The sequence below is a fragment of the Diorhabda sublineata genome, chromosome 8 (genome assembly GCF_026230105.1).
Source record: "Diorhabda sublineata isolate icDioSubl1.1 chromosome 8, icDioSubl1.1, whole genome shotgun sequence".
Lineage (NCBI taxonomy): Eukaryota > Metazoa > Arthropoda > Insecta > Coleoptera > Chrysomelidae > Diorhabda > Diorhabda sublineata.
The window spans coordinates 29,331,607-29,355,403 of record NC_079481.1 but is presented as its reverse complement, the minus strand read 5'-3'; the positions used below and the strand labels follow the sequence as shown (position 1 = coordinate 29,355,403).

At 29.8% G+C, this 23,797-nt stretch overlaps 1 protein-coding gene across 5 annotated transcripts in view; it reads left to right on the top strand.

Annotated features, from left to right (window-relative positions):
- Positions 1-11,655: 11,655 nt before the first annotated feature.
- The window catches only part of LOC130447608 (homeobox protein cut), a 65,057-nt gene continuing 52,915 nt past the window's right edge, over positions 11,656-23,797 (top strand). For all 5 annotated transcript variants that reach the window (XM_056784516.1, XM_056784514.1, XM_056784512.1 and 2 more), the window contains exon 1: positions 11,656-12,209. In XM_056784516.1, coding sequence (XP_056640494.1) covers positions 12,084-12,209 — 126 coding nt within the window. In that variant the 5' untranslated portion in view covers positions 11,656-12,083. The remainder of the gene's footprint in view (positions 12,210-23,797) is intronic.

Below are 23,797 nucleotides of genomic sequence, written 5' to 3'. Positions count from 1 at the left end.
CGATGATAGCAATTCCACTGAAACATCGCATGCAACCAATCACACTGACCTGACGTATATTGATGATAGTCACTACCCTGTATTCTTTTGGGGCCAATTTTTTTATGAAAGTGAGGGGTACTCTTTTGTGTTGTTGGAAATGACACGTAATGAGGATTAATTTCTTCTGGTAATGCGGTTCTTGTATAAAAATCACCGGCCTTTATTTCTAAAAGCGACAGACATCATCAAAAAAATATATAAGCGAAATGTCCCATCTAAATTAACGCTCCTATTATCGGTCTCATTCTAACTGATTAATGCTTGGATTTTACGAGGCTTGACCTCAAGGTCTTGCACCAGACATGCCTATCGGTTTATAAATATCTACTTTCGATGCGTCCCGACGCCTAGTGATTCGATTTCGAGTCTTTCTGTAGGATAAAGCGATTCATTACGATTGTTATTCGGACCACACACGTGAATACTGGGTGACTACGCACGACAGTTAATTTAGTTATTTTTTTGAAAATGTACACGAGTGATTTGAGAAATCGAGGAAATGCTTACTGTTATATGTCGTAAATCGGTGAAAAAAAGTAAAACCTTCAAAATTTGCAGATGACGCAGATTATTGATCAAATAATACAATTTTTTCATAGCTAAAACCATCATTGTATTCGAAAACTATAATATATATATATATATATATATATATATATATATATATATATATATATATATATATATATATATATATATATTATTTTGTAAGATTCTCTGCTTGTTTGTTTTAGATACAAGGGGTTAATTTGTTTGTTTGAACACCCACTTTATTTGTATCCTTATGCACCATACTGATTACTATTCTACGTACCGCCGCCACCACAACCACCACCGACGACGTCGACGACGACGTGGAGATATCAGGCGAAATTCTTGGCAATCGTCACCGAGATGCTATTATCGAAGACAATAACATACACACGCACCTCCACCAACATTATTATTAACGCGACGTTCGATATTTTTAGACACATCAAAATAAAGTTAATTACTATTCAAGCTTATTACTTTTTGTGTTGGACCTTTGGATTTTTTAAAAGCCTCCGACCCAAAACCTAATCTCATTCTTTTGAACTTAATCGAAAAATTAAATTATTACAAAGTTCATTTTTTCTCTCACATTGTAACAACTATTGTTGATAGTGCCCTTACTAAATCTTCCCAAACTCTAAAACGTCAATATTTCGATTTAATGTTGAGGCAATTTATGTAAAAAAATGTTCGTAGGTACTTGATAAATAAAATGTTAATTCGCAGGAAAATAAATTATTTTTTTTAATTAAAAAATGTATTTCTATTTTAAAAATACACCATTAGTACAAAATACTAAATTTATATCGTGTTTTGTTTAATAAAAAATAATGTTGTGCCCGTTTTAAAGAATTTCTTAACTGGCGGAATAAGCTCCGGCGTAAGCTAAACAGAAAAATGATTCCTAGTGGAATTGGTAATTGCTTTCGTAAATGAGGGTAGCAGCAAAGGAAAAATTGGGGTGGAATTATAACGAAACGAAATGGAATCAATATAAAAAAATTGTTTCAAAATTATATTCGCCGTTTAATGACCCCATAAGAATAATTCTTCAAAGAAAATTTTTTAAAAATTCATTGGAATTTCAAACACTGTCGGTTGTAGTTTGACTCCAAAAGTCTTTTGAATCGGTTGAAGAGGATCGTTTTGGATGAAACTAGTTTTATCCAATAAAAAAATTCAATTTGAAATCAATCATCTATCAGAATATGATTTTATTTTCGTCTCATATAAAAAGAAAACCAGTCGACATTGAGTGCAGATTTCATATTAGGTTGCCGCACCTTTAGTGGTAAACATCGAAAAAATGTGATTCTATACAACAACTCTATTGATTTAGGCCTGACGTTCGGAATTTAAACTTATTGGTTCCTATTAGCACGTAGTACCTAAAATAAACTATAGTGGTTCAAGCTAAACATTGGGGATGTGAAAAAAATTCCGAAGTTACCTTGTATTGAGCTATTTTAAGCGAACGAGATAATTAAAATTATATCGTCTATATTATACACCATAATTCGGAATAAATTCTTTAATGGAATCGTGAATCGGATAAAGTCTGAAATATGAATACAATAATTTTTCCTGCTTCGAGATAAATCCGTTAATTTTAGTTATCTTCTTAGATGCAGGTCCGAATGAAACTTAATAGAAAGATATATGCTTATCTAATAATTATTATGAGTTAATAGGAATTGGAAACCCGAAAATCATCGACTATTCAATTTAATAATAAGAATGTATACGGTAATGTACAGTTTTTTTTGTTTTTTTTCCTATTCTCAATAACGTCAACTAAGACTCAAAATTCGATCGTTCGTCTGTCGAAAAACTAATTAGATTATTATGTAATTTCCATAGAAGGGCTAAGAAGTTTTATATCATGATTATCATGAACCTTGGATATATTATTATACTAATTAGTAAATAATTTTCTCTAGAACTGGTCAACTAATATAATTAATTAAGCTATTATATTTTAAATAAAATAATGATAGTTATTATAGTAGCTTTAAAAGTACTACAGATCGACGTGAATATTAAAATAATTCGATATTTTATGTAAATTTTATGCTGCGAATATAATTTATGCAATAGCAGAAAAATGATGTCTTGAATAACTAACTAAGTTTTTTTTTCTCACAAAATATTTCATCTCTTAGCGTTTCAATATTTTCTAAAATAAACTAACCGTTGAATGGGCATTAATTTCTCGTATCAAGTTCCTCATCTCGGAGCATTCCTAATGAACAATTCTAGCAATTTTTTTTACGCGAATGCGCAGTATTTAGTTACAAATTGGTTGTGTCTACGACACCATCCAACGTTCTATTCTACATAGCTTACAACTCAAATTGATATACATAGAAAGTGAATAATATTTTTGTTTTAAATATTTTATTTTTTAAATAACAACCCTGTAAGTAACTATAACATCGTAAATAGCAGTTAAACCGATAATAACAGGTGTTGCTTTATTGGCGCCTGTTTTGTTTAATCCACTACGTAATTTCCCAAGTCAATAGAATTATAATTTTCCGGGTGTGCGTGCGCGTGTATATGTAGGTGTCTTTATATCACCACGATGTAATTAATTGGAGAGTATTATTATATTTTAGATTCCCCATTTGGTTAACTTAATTTTTAAGTGCGAGCTGTACGAGACATATATTAATAAATTTAAAATTCCATCAACACATGCTGGAAACATTCATAAAAATTTCAAATTTCCATCTAAAAGGTCCACACCAGAAATATATCCTCTATTTTTATACGAAAAGTTGAAAAACCAGAATATTATCTTAGTAAAATTAGGATAAAACACTGTTAGAATTGAAATGGATAAACAACATTATTTGATGTATAAATTGAAGGAGCTCAAAGACAAAGATAAGAAATAGAGCTCACGATTACCGAGTTCGTCTGCAGACGTCCAAAACTTCAATTTATCGAAATTTATTTCTTTGCAATTATCAAGGCACGTCTTTCTCGAGCATTAGAATCTGCAGAAGTTTACGACCAATAACCACAGGCATCTCCACACTCGAAGGATTCAAAAGAAGATTATAACTGAATGGGAAAGAAGCCGTCTAGTGGAAGAGATACAAAAATAAATTGATCAAATATTATGTGGAAAGAATGAAAACAAACGATAATATTGACGAAAATTAAGAACATAACAGTAAAAAATGAAATATAAAAATGCTTTTATCTAAGAGAGAAAATAGAAATGAATGATTAATAGAAACGTTAAAGCTGCGTTAAAATGACAACAAAAAGCTGATCCTTCGTTGTCAAACTGTCATATTCATTAAAAACACAGCATAGACCTTCATTCGATTGTTGTTTGTCGCCGATTCCAGTCGATATTTTTAAAAACTGTGTAGTGGTTTGATTTCGAGTTCTACCAATTTTTGTAGAGAAATATTTGTATATCTTAATAACACGACAAATTTGGTCATTATTTTCTATTGTTTTATATCGATCCCTACGACGTTTCGGTGGTTAATTTTAGTTACAGACGCACAACCAAGTAATATGAATAAATAAATAAATATATAGACAGTGTAAGTAATTACAGAAATTCTCTATAACGATTATCTTCGGCCGTTATCAGCAATTTTTACGGTTGGTCTGAAACAATATCAGAATAAATTAATAAATTAAACATTAATTATACAATTTAAACAACTGACATGTACGTGAATCAATTCAAATGTAATTAAAAAGGAAATGTCGGCAGATAGTCGATCCCCATACTGTTTTTTTTTTGTTCTAGTTGACTAACTTCGATGTGTTGGTATCATAGATGCGTTATTCAATCCACTATTTAAACTAGAATATATTTAATGCAATTTAAAAATCTATAAAGATATTCGAGTAGTTTGATAGTGGGTCGGTGACCTTTTAAATAACCGTGATATAGAATTTCAATCGGAGATAAATAAAACGCGCATAAGCTTTGGAGTGAATAATATGTTGTTACCGCAATTTATCAGTTTCGCAATAAAACAAATTATTCGTTTGTTGGGTAAAAAGCTTTTCTCATAACCCTCGTATATTTCTCACAAAATTTTGACACCTCATAACGTAGAGGAAATGCTGATGAATATCTTTTAGCAATTTTGCAATGAACAACGTTTAGCATCATTATTTATTTATATTGAATATTTTTAAGAATATTAGGTCTCAATTAGCATTTTCTACTTTGAATGCAAACTAACATTTCATGGTTAATAAATCTTCGACAATGGCGCAATAAAAATTTCGATTGAATTTTTTCAATCTTCCAAAATACAAACAAAGTAAAATAAAATTTAATGATAGTTGATAAAATGATTAGCTAGTGGTACTATTTTGAATAATAGTTTTTTATTTCGTGCATATATAATAAATTATAAATAAAATAATCGGTATTTTATACGAATTTATATATGCGATATTAAGGAGAAAATAATATTTAAATCGAATACAAATAATAATATTTTAGTCTAGTTGTAGTTTATTTTCGTATATACCAGAGGCAGTTGATAATTTTTTCCATAAACGCGAAAAAAAATCGTTATAAAATCAAAATTAACCCGCAGTTAGCACTCTATTTATATATATATATATATATATATATATATATATATATATATATATATATATATATATATATATATAAAACAGTGGAAGGGTATAAGAAACCATTATTAAATATTCCGCAGAGGCATTGAAGTGTTACAGGATACGACTGGTGCAGTCATAAGGTTATGGTAGAGTGGTCAAACGGAGAGAGAGATAGACAATTAATGGACTGAAAAAAACCCAACTATGATGAATTAATTTATGTGGATATTTCCATTTCATGACCTTTTCCGATGCCACTGAGGCGTGACAAATAAATTGTTGAAAAATGAAAGAAGATTACATTTTTGTCTGACTTTATTAGCTGACTCCGATTGCCTGCGAATATGAAACTAGCAAAAGGTGAAAATGTAATGTTCCGAATCATTATTACTTTGATATTTTTTCGCGTCCTTTTTTCGTAACGTATAGATATCCAATAAAGCACATTCTTATTATGGATTAGAAATAATAGATTTTTCAATTCGTTCATATCAATTAATAAGATCTTCACTCACATTTTTCTATTGATCAAATAGAAAGTTTCAATAATAAAATTCTTGATTCGAGCTGAAAATATCGTACACAAATGAAAAATTGTAGGCTCCGATACCCCAAACAGTTATTTACTTAGCAAGTCAAATTTTTTTTGGTTATTTTAAATATTTGTAAATACGTTTACAAAAATAATCAATATTAATATCACCAGCGACGCACGTATGTTAATAAAAAAAAATCAATAAGCACTTGTACAATAAAAAAAACATTTTAAAAATACTTAATCTCGACAATCACGTTTTGGCAACTTAATCATCTTGTTTAAAGCCAAATAGTTTATGAAAGCCGAAACGGCTAGAATTGTGAGCTATCGATATATTGCAATATGGGTTTATAATGCTAGCTAAATCTTCAAGATCGTTTTGCGTCTTTGATCTCTTATCAAAACGTCTACAACCATCACCATCAAAGGTTGCACTGGGAGGCAGAATATTGTATTTAAGGTCGAATATCATGTGCATAAGACGTAATGGTTATTTATGATAAACCATGTGTTTACATTCAATGCAGTTGAACAGTTGATGTCTTGCAAAGCAATTTAGTACTTGGGTGAATACAATTCCATTTTCGGCAAGTTTTGTTTGGTCGTGTCCGGTTACCAAATTTTAATTCATTTGAACATGGTATGCAATATGATAAAGAGGAGAGCGTCCAGAAATTCTGACTTAACGTTAATGTAGTTGATTAAGGTGCCTCAAGAAGACATCAATCCGTTTGTCTATGCTTACACATTACGGGGGTATATTAGCTACAAGATCGTATATTTTTTTTTTTCGATGTATAATTATTCTTAAAAATATTATTTTCTCTGCTTATTGACTTGTGACGCCGATGATAGTTTAAACTTTCAAAGTGATAGGCATTATCACCTTATATTATTTTAATAAACTTTTTCGAAATCATTATCAAACATATCGTTAGGTAGTTACTTCCTTGTTGATAAAAAATATTACATCGACGTCACTAGTTGAATATTCATTGTCTCCAATATTAATTTTAATTTTTTTACAAAAGAACTCAAGTCTGACGACGATTTTTAAAATACTGATTATACACTCGAGGTTATTGAATCGATATTAGGACAACGATAATCTTTTCGACGAAATTTCGTCGATCGATAAAATCGACAGTGGAATTTCTTCTCATTTTTATAACGTATCAAATTATAATTAAGTATATTAGAGATAATTTTAAGTATACGTGAGAATTGTAAAAATTTTTTGCTCTTTTCAAAACAACTCTCGAAAGAAATCTAAACAAATTGTCTTATCTAATACACTAAACAAAATTCTTTCGGTCGCGAGTGAAAAAACGACCGTACAGAGGCTTTCAACTCGTTACTTGGGGAAAATTGTCGACCCCTAAGGTGTTGTTGTTTCAGACGCCTCGCAAAAAAGAAGTCGCTAAATTTCGGCTGTTGTAAATATAAGTATCCATCTTAATCACAATATTTTTCAAAAGGGAACTATTTTTGCCGTACGAGATAATTTTTTCTTACATACTTATATATGAATGTTTTGTTAGAATACAAGCCAAACACTTTGTTTACAGATTAGAATAATATCAAAAGGCATCATCGTTTCTTGATAATTCCACGTCTAAATTCATATCAATTCCTTAAAATCTGTAGTTAGGATTTCTAGAATACAATTACTTAATGTTTATAAACAATTTTCAAGCAGAATCAGTTTTATTCACGTTTTACTTCGGTTATCTCTTAAGGAATATGCACATGGAAGCGAAAAAACATCTTGTGACATATTCATTACGATTTAATTGTAATTTTGCAACATAGTTGTCGTTAACCGTGTAACGGTCCGGGAAAATGTATGACGACGACGACGACGATGACGATAAAAAATTACAGGATTTCGGCTCGATTCGAATTTTAATCGTTTTATCTAGTATATCAAACAGCATCTTTTCGTAAATAATAAATAATTCAAGTTTTTATTTTGACATTCTTGATTGGTAGGTATATAAAATGACCATGAATTAACCTCAAAAATTTATGTTTTACCATTAAATTATTGAGCCATATTTTAAAATTTTCGTCGTAATATAAATAAATATGATTTTTTACCTTGAGCCAACTCTGAAATAAACATAATTCCCATTACCTAAACCACTAACAATTGAAAATAGCAATTTTCAAAGACTAATCTTTATCTATTTTTAATGTTTTAATTTGTGTGTTATTACTAAATATCCTCATGCCGATTTTCGTACGTCAAAGTCATTTATCTTTTGTGCAACACTTTTTAATTGTTTATTGTTTGAAAAAAAAAATAGAAATAATAATAATAATAATAAAAGACGGACCATTAAACAACACCGTTCATGAGATAATTCTTATTGAGCAATTTTAATAAATTGCTGAAGTTTATTTGTTTTAATATTATACGCGTTTGGAAATGTTTCTCAGATGTGGCAACTGATTCTGTGATCTGAATGGTTTATTTCAACAATACCTTTTCTCGATTACAAATTGTTTATATATTTTTCTCTGAATTGCGCATTGTTATATTGAGACATGAAATATATTTTTTTTTTTTTTTTCGGAATTAATTTCGAAATTTTTTCAATAGTAAAGTCAATTTAGGATGTTATTCCCCGTTATTTATTTTTTGTTTTCTCTGTATAGTTCGTTCCGATAAGAAATTGTTGTAACGTTCCATTCCCACGAAAACCTGTTTGGAAATGAGAAATCAATACCACGACGACGAAATAATTAAACATTAAAATATATTCCTCCGCCCTTATTATTAAAAGCATTCGCGCGATCTTCCCGTACAAAACACATGGCCTACTTTAAATAATTTTCATTTTATATATCTTGCGATCTAGTTACCACCGAACGAAGTGTTCCTTCCCATCAACCCTTCTTATTATTCTTATATTTTCCTGTGTATCCTATTGTATATCGACTGCGCCAGTTGATTAATTTATGCAAGTATGCAAATCGAACGTGTTCTTATTCGGTACGGACTCGGCACCAGTAAAATAAATAACATGCATAGTTAATTTACTAAATTTGACTATTGTTCATTGAGGTACGTGAAGGTAGCTTGATTGATATTCGTTTCTTGAACAGATGCTACCTACGGGATTTACCCCTATTTTTTTTTTTTTTTTTTTTAATTTCTAGTGTTTAAACGACGTTATATCGGTTCTTATAACAGACACTCGATATACGCGGTTAAAGCAGATGTTGCTGAAGGTATGAGAATATGCAAATTTGTAAAAATCAATTAGCTGGGGGAAAATTTTATTGAATTATTAACGATATCAGATATAAATCTTTCTCAGATTTTTTTTCGATGAATATTAATAGTTTCTATATTCTTTTAGATTCGAGATCATTGTCAGAAATTGCAGTTCAAAAAAATAAAAAAAAAAATTAAAAATAATCGTAGTTAATTGAGATATAAGACTTTTTAAAAATAAGCGACGAAAATGAAGTGGTGGATCTACCGGAATGCCGAGTAGGTTGTGACTTTGGACGGCAGATTTTATAAAAAAAATGTACCCTGTATTTAGAAATAGAATTAGTTCAACAACGTTGACTATAAATTGCTCAAGCTAGAGAAGTTTTACACGTTTGAAAATAATGAAGAACTATTCAAGAAAAGCTATACGGTTCGATTTTTTATGCATTCGGTCAGAACTAACCAGCTAGAGTTCATAGGATGATGAAATTAATGATTTCGCAAATTCAAATGACCGCAAAATTGATTGATTGAATTAAAAAATCGAGGATCTTACAAGAAACTTTGGTTCTCAGATTATAAGTTGAAATTTTATTGATAAAAAATGTAATTTTGATAATTGTATCGAATTTCGAAGGGCAAAAGATATAATAGTCTACAGACGGCGAATCTGGCTCAACTTTAAACAATTGTAATGATACAAGAAAATTGTGGAAATTCCTTTGAGAATAATATCATTAAAAGAGGATTAAAAAGTTTTTTATTCATTAATCGACATTAATACAACGATTAATTGAATATATGAATTCGCATGCGATTAAATATATTCAATTAGTTATTTTTTGGTATTGTTTTGGTTGGATTATTAGTTCATCATGAGAAAAAATTAATTAATAATAAATTATGGTGATTACCTAAAAGTTTTGAAATTGATTAATAACTTAGTTAAATGTATGGGTATATTTTAGATTAATTATGAGATTGCATATCTTAATTAGGAACGATTCACGTTATTAATATTTTAGAAGAATGCACAAAAAATTTAATAACCTAGTTTTTGTTCAAATTGTGATTCTGCAAATTATATATCCGAATACCTAATCACACTTATTCTTGGTTTCACATATGAAAATCTATAAAAAAATAATTTCGAAAGCAACAACTAAATTTAATAGTAATTATTAGTTTTTCCAAAAACTGGATGATCTTTTAGGATATTTCCGGTAATTCCATCAACTTTTTGAATCAACGGTAATAAAACTTTTATGAAAAAGAGTTAAATGAAGAAATGTTATAAAATTATTTTTTTTCAAAATCTCTCATTTAAAAATCAGAAAGAAAAACTTTAAAAAATCGAACAACATTTTTTATAAAATTGCTATGAAATCATTTTTGACATATTTATAATAGAAAATTAACTTAAATAGAATTGTATCTTTTTAAACAATTAAATTAATAAAAATAAAGCGTAAATTATTTAGTATAAATGATTAATATGAGAAATTCAGATTTTTCCATTTGTTTTTAAATATTTTTCTATATTTCTCGTCATGAATTCATTATCTATCTGTTTACATAACTAATGCATCAAACACATCAATTCCATATATTTACAAACTTGTAAAAATGAACTCTACTTTTAATATGGAAATTTGTCTTTAGTGATTAACGATTAACCTCAGATGAGGCTCGCCATTTGTTGTCTATTTGATGAATATCTGCCCATTAAGAACAAAAAACTTTTCGATTTTTAATGTACGACTGGATATATATTGAAATCTACGATTTTTCACCAGCTTTCGATATTATTTATGTAAAAGACAAATTGTAGTACACTTTTAGATATTTGGGGGGGGGCAAACATGGATTTTTTCCTTAATATTTCAAAATAACGCTGCGATTGATGAAATTTGGAGTTTTTATTCAAATTTAAATATTGCTTATACAAAATTTTTACGTAATTATTGAGAAAAATGCTTTATTATTGCATAAATTTCGATATTTATCGAAACAATTCTGATGTCCAGCAATCGGATTGAATGATCGAGAAACTTCTTAATGTAAGTTCTAGAAAAAAAAAGGAAAAAATACTGTTTGATTGAAAAGAAAATTTATTTATTGATAATTCTCCACAACCAATTACAATTGCAAGAATTGTTTGTAGAATTTTAGGTCTCTGTGAAAAATGGAATATTGGAATATATCTCGTAGAATATCGGGGGGGCTCGAGTGGAGCGTTAATACTGTATAACTTCTTACAACAGAATCTTAAAAAAAAACGAAGCTAAAAAATACCTATAGACACAAGCTCCTCGCCAAAAACACACAACACACTAGAAGTTAGCACATGCGCCCCAAAATCACCCCTTAACTCTCATCCATCACGAAAAAAAACCTTATAATATACGTAAAGGAAGGGGGTAGAGAAATGCGCACATAGATATCTTTCGATTTTCGTAAAAAGAAAATATCAGCCTTTACTTTACAGCGCTTGTATTGGCCGCGACGATTCCGCGCGTTGAACAAGAATAGAAGCACGCCGATTTATGTATTGGAGTAAGAGGCAAATACGCGGAGATCGCGAAAATCACCGTCAGATGGAGCCTGTTTCCAACACTATGGGCGGAGCGATAGGAAAACAGAAGACGCGCGAGCGAGAAGGAAGGAGTAGAGGCCGAATGCACCATGCAAGACTAAGTCGGTCGTCAGTCTTGGGGTAGTTATCCTAACGAGAGCACGTGTTCAACGATTTTGACGACTTATACGACCTGATCAGTTTCCAAAATAAAAAAGAAAAACCCCGTGCGACAAATTTTTCTATGTAAACTTCCGATATAGTGCTTCCGGTTTTCGATAAATCGAATCGAAGATTTGTGTTTATATATTATTGAAATTGTGCCTATTTGTTTTTATTTATTTATTTACTTTGTTGTTTTTTTTTTCTGGGATATTCCAATTTTGACAGTTCGAAATAAAAACGATACAAGTGATTGACAGTGAAAAAAAAAAACAAGTGGTACGAACGATGGCGAACTGTGACGTGTGGATTTTTCAAATTTTCGAAAGGTGAACGTATCGTTTTATAGGACAGATTGTAACAATTCTTTCGCAACCCTGGCGGAGCTGGAACATATGCAGCCGACAGCGGCAGCCAGTTTACCACCCCCTGGTGGAGATATGGACATGCAGACTATGCAGTCGATGGATTGGCTCTTCAAAAAAGAAAGAATCTACCTATTGGCACAATTCTGGCAACAGGTTAGCTATACATACCATACGCACTTATATGTATACAAAAATAAATCAAAACAATTGATTTCACTGTAATTAATAATTATATTGATGATGATGATGATGATGATGATGTTGATGTTAATAGACGGCTGCCCATCTATATATATATATATATATTGATGAAATATATACAAAATATAATGAATATAGATTTAGATCTTCATCGTAGTGATTCGTTACCAATCATCACCCTTTCATATACATAATTACCTCATTTTTAATAATTATTGTACGTTCGGGCACTTAACTTGACCAAATTTAAACTCGAAACAATAAACTCACTTATTGGATTGAGTTTAATTGTTTTAATTAAATTAGCACTCGATTAATATTGGTCATTCTTATTTATCTGGAAATCTGGAAACGATTTGAACAAAGATAAATCTATTTCCTATCAATTCTATAAATTCTATCAAAAACCTAAAAAAAATCGGTGCCTGCTACATTACAAGATAATCAAATTTCATTACTTTGTAATTTGAGTTTCATAATTTTTTAATATAATTAAAATCTTCACTTATAATTGTCCGATTTATGTGATTAAACAGATTTATATCTAGAATTCAATTAAATCAGAGTATATATTTGATTGATACGATCATTAAGACGAAATTCTCTTTGTTTATTGAGCATTTCTTCAAAAGATGTGTTTATAAACATTGACGTATAAATAAATAATATAATACTTAGAATATACACCTAAATTTATCGGTACTTAAAAGCATCGAAACACAAATTAAAACAATCATAAAATAAAAGTCATCAATTCGATCTTTATTACACTAATTTTATATCGAAACCTATAAAAGTTGAAGTAGAAATTGATGTTTTTGAAAGTTTTAATGTATCATTATTACCACTTTAAGAGGGGGACAGTTGTATATATAAAATTTTTATTTTTACGTTTAGTAATAATGCTCAACTTTCTCTATTTAATTGAATAAAAACTTATCCATTAAAATCTGTTTGTTCTACTTTGTTTAATTCAATTCGACGTTTATTACAAAAAAAAAATAAACTAAATAAAAAAATCCCAAGAATATTTATATAAAATAGACGATTTATTTCAAGAATGTATCCGCGTGTTGTATCCAAACACACATCGACCGAGTCCAGTGACCCGCGGGACATTTCGGATTTCGAATATACCTGCAAAGAACCCCAAAAAGAACGGCCGTAGTATGCGTTCCCTTTCAAGCTCGAAGCCGCACTGAGGTTTCTACAAATCGCCACCCTTCCAAGCGAGGGAGCCACCGCTTTAACACATTTCATCCGACGAAGTTTTATTTATGGTTTTCTTTTTTTTTTTATTGTAAACGTAAATAAATTAGACGAAAATATAGATTAATCATTATTTGTACTAGAGACGAAATTAAACGTTTAGTGACAAAAGGTACTAATGAAATCTATCAAAACGTCAAGTTTGTTTGTATCTTATATTAAGGACAAAATAGAAAAATTGTGTTTTGGTGGTGACGAACTTTTACAAATAATTGAGCGCTTTTTGTATGAGGCTTAAAGTTTCGAAGTTGTCGATTTCTTTAATAATAATAACAAAACTTTTTGTTGATACCAGGAACATTAAAATGTTTTTTGTACTAAAACGTAAAATATCTCTTCAAGGTGAAATATCAAGACCGAGGGTTAATTGTAGTTGAATGAATGGAGTTTCTATCAAAATTAAAGCATTAAATTTGTATTTATAACAAAATTACGAAATTTAATAATATCTAAGTTTCAACCCCGTGTTTCTCTTTTCAAATGTAAATCAATCTTAATTCCAAACTTTCAAAAGAAATATTCCACAGAAAAATAGTTTCGTTAGATTAACAATATTATCCATTCAACTTTTAATGTCAGATTTCTGTAATTTTCGATTTTCGTAATTAACGAAAACGAATAAATGAAAATATAAAAATTTTCCATTTTATCGGGCAACTCCCGAAAAATTCAGACCGTAAATAGGCGATTTGAACGAATAGAAGAGCGAGCGGGCTCATAAAGCAAGTTCTCCCAATTAGGTTCGAGTAAAACGTCCAGAAGAGGCAGAAAAAAAACGGATCCATAAGGGCCTAATGTGCACCTATACGAACATAAAATTTGATATCACTCCCTCGAAGTTCAATAAATCGCAGAGAACCCTTAAAAACTTCCCTCCAAAAAAAAAACGAAAGGGTGAAATTACTAATTCCTACACATATCTGAAAAACGTACTTCAAGTGTTTAAATTCGTGCAGAAACAAGACAAAGCAATGGGCATTTCGAAAAGAGAAGATTTCAGTGATTCGAATTATCCAGTATCGTATTCGCTTTAAATGTATTTCGTTAGAATTTTCAAGTATTAAAATATAAACATCTTATTCTAAATCGAAAAACAGCAATTGATATTTATTAAAACATAAATTTATTTAAACTGTTCAATTTGAGCCAGAGAAAATGTTTGATCTCTATATTTTCCAAATAAAACAAAGACGGCTCTGTGTAAATGTCTGAAATTAACCCTTACATACACAAAAATGAAATCCTGAAATTTATTAAGCCGTACTTCCTACGCGCATACGATGTACGAGGGAATCGACAATCAAAGGATTTTAAATAAGTGAAAGCTTTTTAAAAATCCTTCTCAATCGTCTCTGGCTCTTTCATATCGAGCAAAAATTAAAAAAAAAAAAAACAGGACTTATCCGATAGCTTTCAAATTCTAATAAAGATAAAAGTAGAACGTACAGTCCAATGGGTTATTAAGTTAATAATATTTTAAGTAATTAACTGACTTTTCAAATCTATAATGGAAAATGACTGGATTGTCTAAAGTGAAAATGAGAGAAAAGTCTTTTAATATTGGTTTTGTTCACCAACAACTAACATTCCAATAATTATAAGCAACGCCCAAAGCGAATTTTCGGTTTTAATGAAAGAAACTATATTTTTATAGTTTGTTTAATGAATTCAACACCTTGACGATCGATATTATGTGATAATATTTATAAATTCCATGTATATAATTATAAAACGAGGAGACACCGAACACAAAACCGGTATTTTTGAATTAAAAACCAGCTACCGGTCGAAAGAGAAATTTGATTGAATTAATTATTAATCATTAGGATACAAATAGGATCAGATGACACTAAATAAATTACGATACAAGGTGAACGAATCGAAAATAGTTTCGAGGAAACAATATTCAAAGTATAAATTCGAAATTAGCTAAATAAAATTGTCGATTGGGGTAAGATCTGATGATAAAGTAGGCTATTGCATCGATTTGACAATATCGTGTGTTCAAATACTAGGTCAAGTAAAAACTGATGATATCCTTCAGGATTTATTAATTTTATTACAAACGAATTAGTTGAAATAAAGAAAATTCACAAGATTCTGTTATTTTCGAATAACCTGATACCTTTGTTCGTTTTTCAAGTGCGTTCCTATAATTCAAAATACAAATTTCGATATACGAAAATCCGAAAATAGCATATCGAATTGTTATTGTAGAAATTCGTGTTTGGCACAAAAACAGTACAACCGCGACAACGATCAACACTTAAATTTAAGTCAACGTGTGACTCACCGAAAACGGTTGTCTGAAAGTCTAAAATCGCCGTGAGTAATAAATAATAAGTAAAACTGAACATATTGATAGCGCCTACGCCTTTACCGATTCCCATAAATCTAGTTGAAATTTTTAACGACTAAAATGATGTTGACAAATGATACGTTTATAATTTTTGTTTTAAAGAGATACGACGAAAAAAAAAACGTGTTCCTATTAGTCGAATTTGTTAGAAAGCTTTGTTTCATTTTTCTTAATGTTTTTCCTATCTCTATGAAAAATTAAACGTGCACTACTATATTATACACACAGAAAAAGTTTTACGTAAAACTATACTTGACCTTGATTCATTCATCTTATTTTCTATATATAAAAATTATAATAAAATTCGGGGTGAAACTAATTTTATCATCAATTTTATATTTTTAGGTACAAAATTTTTAGATATAATCGAAATATATTGTTTTCAATATTGAGTAGATATAAATTCGATAAATTACAAGAGAATTGACAAAATTTTAATGACGAAAAACTCATTCAGCTCGAAGAGTATTTTCATATTTATTTCATTATTAAAATCACCTTGTTTGTACAGATTGGTGCGATTATATTTTGCTAGAATGACTATCTCGGCATGTGGTAGGCAGCGGGGGGTGTTTTACGTGGAATCTTCTTCGAAACCGTATTTATACGAGGTGTGATCGATGAATTATTTCATTTAAAACAAATTAATAAGTTACTACTACTAATTACTGGCCCGCGACGTGACGTTCAATGTAAAATGGAATCATTCGTGGAAAGCTTTTCTTCTAGCACATTTTCAAAGACATTCTGACTAATCCTCGTTCATAACTTCATTTCCACTTTTAAATTTCTCGAATCACTTGTGAAAACTCACTACATTATCAACATAAACAAAACGTCATAGAATTTTGGAAATAATTTGTTTTTTATTAAATAAATGTTAATTATTGATGATACCCCATATATAAGGTCAAGGTAATTATTATCAAATGATATGAATAAATCTTACAATCGTAGAAATTGATTTAGTCGAAAGTGATGTAATAACACCCACATAAATTGTTACAACGAACAAGTGTTAATTGATATTTTTAATACGAGAAAAAAAATCTATTAATCACCAGGGTGCATCAGTTGAGTTTCAAAAATATATTCTACACAATCAATATATAGATTTATTTTAAATAAAACCGTCAAAAAATGATAAAATTCGCGCATTAAAAACCAATATTTTTTTATTTTAAACTTTATTTTTCTGAAACAATAACTAAATAATTAAAATCTTTTGATATAGCAGTTTCGGATATTGGAAACTATCAATTTTTGACTTGACTTTATTTGACTATATTTTATCGTTGCCTACGACCACTACGGAAGATTCCCAACCCCCATGTTTAAAACAATACACCGATCACTTCATTGGCAGTAATAATATTTATAAACAATAACTAGAGTAGTAGGTGATTTAATATTTAGCTAGGCAGATATTCAACTTTTTTTTGAACGATAAATGATAAAATTAACTGTCGGATAGCATATTTATGTAATAAAAAAAATTTAGGTACTATTATTGAATTGAATTGAATTGAATAGCAATCTGTGAGGTCTTTTGACCGAACCGATTCGTATAAAACAATTTGGTTTGTAGTTTTTGAAACGTATCAAACGAAAAAGAACATGTGTTTTCAATATCTCAAATATAACCCCCTTTAAACACATGTTTAAGAAGCTATTAAATTATTTTTCAAGCCGGAGGTTTTTTACGCAGCGAAATTTATTATATATGACGTTCATTAAGCTTGTTCATTAATATCGACTATCTTTATTGGAGAATCTTCACGAGAACAGATGTCATTTATATGTTTATAGTCTAAAAATACTTCTCACAAAGGAATTCGAATTTACCAAACGGCCTGACTCGCTAGATTTCATTTTTGAAATAGTTGTGGTTGCAATTAGTGACGGCGAAGATATTCTTTTTTAGTTTTTTTATTATCAGCATATGGAAATTTTGATTGAGCCTTTAAATCATTCTCGAAATAGAACTACCATTTCGTTCGGGATATATTATAATAAAACTGCCGAATCGCTATTAATTTAAACCTTTCAAATTTTTTTTTAGTCGAAAATTTGTATTTGATTATTTCTCATAATTTCGTTCCACTATTTTGTATCTTATTCTCATCAATTATTCGAACATAGAAACTTGGGAATTTTTTTTATTTTTAATTTAATGAAGAAATAATGGAATTGAAAGTTTTAGCTCAAACTCACACACAAAACGGCTCTCTTTTTATGAGGGTCTAATGTAAAAATCGTATCTTGACCATTTAGCACCTCAGTGATGATCTCTTATAATCTAATAAAATTTTACGAGGTCACCATAATAAAATTTCGATTTTACGCCTAGCAACTATGTATATACAAAAATCAATACGAGGGTTAGTTTAAAAATGGCTAATATACTTTACAAAATGAATCATTTGGTAAACAAAAAATTGTATTAAACCCACTAATTTAAGACATTCTCAATATTTTCGATTCGCACTTAGGCCGAAAAACCAAAACTGGTACAATATCTCCAAATATGATCGTTAGTTGACGACAACCTGTAAAAAAGTATGCGAAACCTCTTTTAAAATTTTACCCTTTTCTTTTTGTTAACGGATTTGATTGAAAATATAATAAATATTTTAACGTAAATTGGAATGAAAAAAATGGAGGCTTTCACTAGTTCGATGCAATTCGTATTTATTATGTTTATTTTATATCCGGTACGGCATATCATCAATCAATATGGATTTTATTATGATTTCTTTATATTGCGAAACGTTTCGTTGCGAATGGACTAACATGAATAACACCTGATGTAAATTTACGTAAAACTTTTACGATTTGATCTGATCGTTGCTTAATTAATTGCGGTATTCTTCTAAAAATCAAAGTTAAAACGAAATAACATTTCTAATATAATACGCTAAACACCGGGGGTGAAAAAACTTCATGAATACGTAAAATTTTAATTCAGCCTAAGCACTAGAAAAAAGTTTTTACGAGATAAACAACTTAAAAGCGCGAATTGCTTTGTTAAAAAGTTTTCGAGTACCTACAAGGAATGACCTTGCTTTTATTATTCCGAACAATAATAAAAAATAAAGGAGAGAAATTAATGGAATGAAATGAAGAAAAAAAAACTTTAATTTACTTTAGACAATCGCCTATTTAATTCAGTAATTCATATTCACTCATAATAATAATAATAATAATAAAGGAAGAGAATGAGAAATAATCTTAACATAGTGCTTTAATAAAAGCAACAGTCAAAATTACGCAAAAGCTCTCTTATTGTTTAATATAATTTTCGATTTCTTACATGATTGTTATTCGAAATGTAATTAATGTAGAAGATTGCCAAGAAAACGGGAGGAAAATCCCGTCCCGGTCGTCCCCCCGCTCTTCCACCGCCGCCACACCTCTAAATAGTTGCACATCGAGTTATAATTTAATTTACTGTCGCAGAATGTAAGAATTCCACTTGAATTATTTTCACTTGTCATATTGTGCGCGTTCTATAACGTTTAACCGTTTTACCCTATTTTACCCCCTTCGCTATTACCAGCTTACTTATGCACTGATGGATCTTACAATACACCCAGATTTATTGTTGCCTAACTTAACGATCTAGCAGAACTCTTCATCAACAGGAACGGATTCAGACACGTTTCTTCATCAAACTATTAAAAATAAAAAATACTGACATACTCGTTTATACACAATTATAGGTACGCATCAATGAGTCGCGTGACTAAAACACAGATGGCGCTGCCATTGTCAAATCCGTATGACGTATACGAAGTACCAACTTTCGAAAGACTACCTGTCAAATTTTATGACATTTCGTATGTCAGCAAAATGTGAAGATAACCAACGACGATGGAGAACGTTCTGGTCTTCTTGTACTCCAGAAAATTCCAATTATATCTAATCGTAAATTGAAATAGCTGAGGCAGTAAAGGTATCAAAAGATATTTACAATTTGAATATGAGAAACCTTTTTTCGAAATGGGTGCCGCGTTTACTCACACTCGATCAAAAACAACAGCATGTTTACAAGTAATAAATAAGATTTTTGGCATTGATATGTGACAATAGATGAAACATGGATCCATAACTTCACTCGGGAATCAAAACGATCATCATCTGAGTGAACTGCAGCCGGTGAATCAGCTGGGGAGGTTATTGCTTCACCGATTCACGAGTCGTAAAGTCCACATCTGACCCCCAGTTATTACTGGCTATTCGTTCATCTCATAAAAATGCTCACCCGTAAGAAATTCAGTTCGTATGAAGAAGCGATCGCTGAAACTTAAGCTTATTTAGAGGCAAAAGACAAATCCTTCTACAAGCACGGCATCGACAAGTTATGGTAACGTTGGAATGATTGAATAGAAACGATTTTGGTACAAAAAAATGTGTCAACACAACAGAGAAGAGAACAAAAAACCTATCTTCGATTACTTGTACTTTAAAACAAAATACTTTAATGAATATATGTTTCCACTTTTTTCCAACAAACTTTGAATATATTTTTTTAATGGAAAATATTTGTTTTTTCTCTAAACCGGAGCTGTGCGAGTTTTCTTTCTCTTTACTTATTTCCCTTAGTTTCGTTGAAAAAAGACGGACTCAACAAAACGGGAGATGGAAGATCGGAGAATGTTACTCGAAACTACTGAGTTAGAACTAAAGTATAGCAGATTTTAACTGAGGATTAATAAACAATACTCTACGTTTCTTGCTCTATGGTGGATTTCGAAGATTTTCGTATACTTCCTGCCAAATCAAATTACGTTAAGCCCTCGATTTAATTCCTGAAAATTAATGGGGATAAAAGTTTGCCAAACAATATTGTTATCGTTCACTGTAACTGTATACCCGTATTATTTTATTGACGATTCGGTTTATTAATATCCTATTTTGAATGATTTTTTTTTTTTCAAAATACTATATATTTTCGATAGATTATCTATTTAATCTATTGAAAATAACCTTCTCACTCACCTACAATCTTACCATTAACAGATTCACTATAATGGAAAATCGTAAAACCATATTAGAAGAAGATGTAAACTGATACAGCATTGCATTATTAGGTCATTGCAATTATTTATTTGAAAGAATATAAAACATGACAGGTTTCACATTTTTATGCAATATTATTGTGAAGTACGTCGTTTTCATAAATTAATGACATTAATTATGTATACAAAGCGATTCAACTAAAAACATATTCAAACAGTTCATTGAGTTATTTTCAATTCTCTAAATTCTCTAAAATATATGTGCGATATAAATCTCACTTATTTTTTTAGAGAAATATCATATAATATAACAGAATATCATTTTTTATATGGCGCAAACTGTAAAATCATACAAACGATTGCTGCATTACAAATTTTTTCGTATAAAAATATTTTCTGGAAAGTAGAATAAATAAATATCATCACCATCAAATACTGGATAGTTTTTTGGTGTTTATAGAGGAAAATAAAGAAAAGTTTCAAATGCCACATTTGATTAGTCAATCAACCTCGTCAAAAATTAACATTACAACAAGAAATTTTGGAATTATAACGAGATAAAAGATTGTCAAATTAGATCGTTTAGTTGTGGTGCACAAATATTTGCAAATATTAGGAAGATTGTTATCAGAGATTCAGTTTTAACTTCGCGCTTAAATAATTATAAATGTTGATATTATGTATAAAATGAAATGCAACACTTCTTTAAAATATTAACTGGAAAATACGGAAAAAGATTCTATCAAGTCAAAAAACCATATAAAGACAATTGGATTACAATACTGGCATATCTTTATTCGAATGTTAATTAGAAAAACCCCAATTGAAAGTTAGGTTTTTTCTTAATGACTCGTGAAGTTCGAAAAATTGAAATTTTGTTGACCAGTGTAATAAATTGTAGCGATTATTTTCACTAGAAATTGATATTTTGATAAGAAACGCCTTACTTACTCGAAGCATGTCTCAATTAGACGTAATTGTCATCCAATCAAATGAAATGACTGAAAAAAAAAACGTACAAATGAATAAATAATTATAGTTTATTAGTAGTCGTTGAGAAAATTGCAGAAGATCGTCGATTTGTGATAAATTAAAATATATTATGATTTCTTCTTCAACAATATATTAAAATTCTTATAGGTACGTACCACAATCAATGTCGAAGCTTTCCACCTGGTTAAATCGAGTGAAAAATATTTAAAAGGAAGTTTCAACTTTTTTTATGCACGTCTGAAAAATTTCCGGTATCGTTCCAATAAAATTGGGGCGAGAAGTGACTCGATTGAGATACTTCTAAGGGTTTTGCGGAGGAGAGAAGTTTTTCACGTTCCTGCCATTCAGTATCGGTAAGTGATCGGTAGCAAATTGGGGTCGGAATTCCCTCTTCGAAAAACCAGACAGAAAAATCTTTTTCTTAAGTTCTTCGGCCGTCTACAAACTTGGAATTCCTTTAGAGATTTTTTACTCTCGTGAATGCAAAGTTTAACCTACTTTTTTCGTGGGAAATAACTCTACCTTACTTAAATAAATTTATATTAGATATTTCGTAAATATTTGCTTCATATATAAATATATATAAACGAATTTATCTTTGAATATAACTACGGAGCACATGAAAATTACCGTTCATCACCGGATATGACGTGTAAAACAATTTACTAATCATCAATCATATATTTATGAATATAAGTGAATAATTCGTTTATTGGGACCAATTGATTCTCGTTCAGTGCCATTGTATTTTGTTCTCTTTCTATTAAACGTAATTACATCAACATCAATGCGTTTTGTTGTTCTGTGTTCGAAGCAGAGGAGTCGTCGTCGAAATAGAGCAGGAAACATCATCTATAAAGGGTAACATCAATATTGGTCATATCCTCATCGTTCGATAATTTGTTGTTTATTCATTTTTATTTATGGTTATTTAAGTTCGGTCATTATATACTTACGTAAGTACCTACGCGTACACAGCAGCGTCGAATGAATTAAATACCTACTAATTTCGCATTATAATTTTCGATATTTTATTTAAAAGTAGGTACCTAGTGTGACGATATTTAACTTTTCGATTACAATTATTTCAATTACTGTGTTTTTTTTTTGTTTTTATAACAATTTACTTAACAGCGGAAAAAGACGATCTGAACTTAAACAATGAAATTGTTGTTACTGTTACGAACATATAGAACAATTACGGTTAAATATTAAAAACAAATAATACTTACGACCATAGTTAAATTACTTTTTAATTTGTCGACAATAATAATTTTATTTTTAAACAAAAGAGACAAATACCATCTTAAATACTTAAGAAAAAAGAAATCTTTATTCGATCTTCATAGCAACTCGGTTTTATCTACTAATTTTCAATTATTTCCTATCAGTTGGTACCAAGAATCTATTACTTTTTATATCAAGTGCTGTACACCTGCATTTTACTTCGATTGTTGTACAAGTCCTTTAGCACATGCTTGCACTAGTCTTTCTTTATCATTGACGTAGAAATCGTCACTAAAAAATATAATTTAGACGGTAGCATCATTAAATGTTTAGATTTAGATTATAATTTTTTTATTATTAATTTTACGAAAAAAGTTATTCTTTTTAAAAAAGTTGTGCATGGTCCAAAACCTAAAATTCAATCATCGGATGTTAAATTTTTTCAGTCGTATACGAGGTTTGCCAAAAAAATTGATTTTTGCTCTCTTTTTGACAATATCGAAAATTGTTATAAAGAAAAGATGTTTAGAATTAAAGATAGCTTTAGAAACGCGGTTCACGACCGTTTTATCTACCTACTCCACGTTCAAAATTAGTTAAGCTCAATATTTTACAATGCAAAAAAATGCACAATCACTTGCCAATGGAAATTACATCGATATCATATTTTC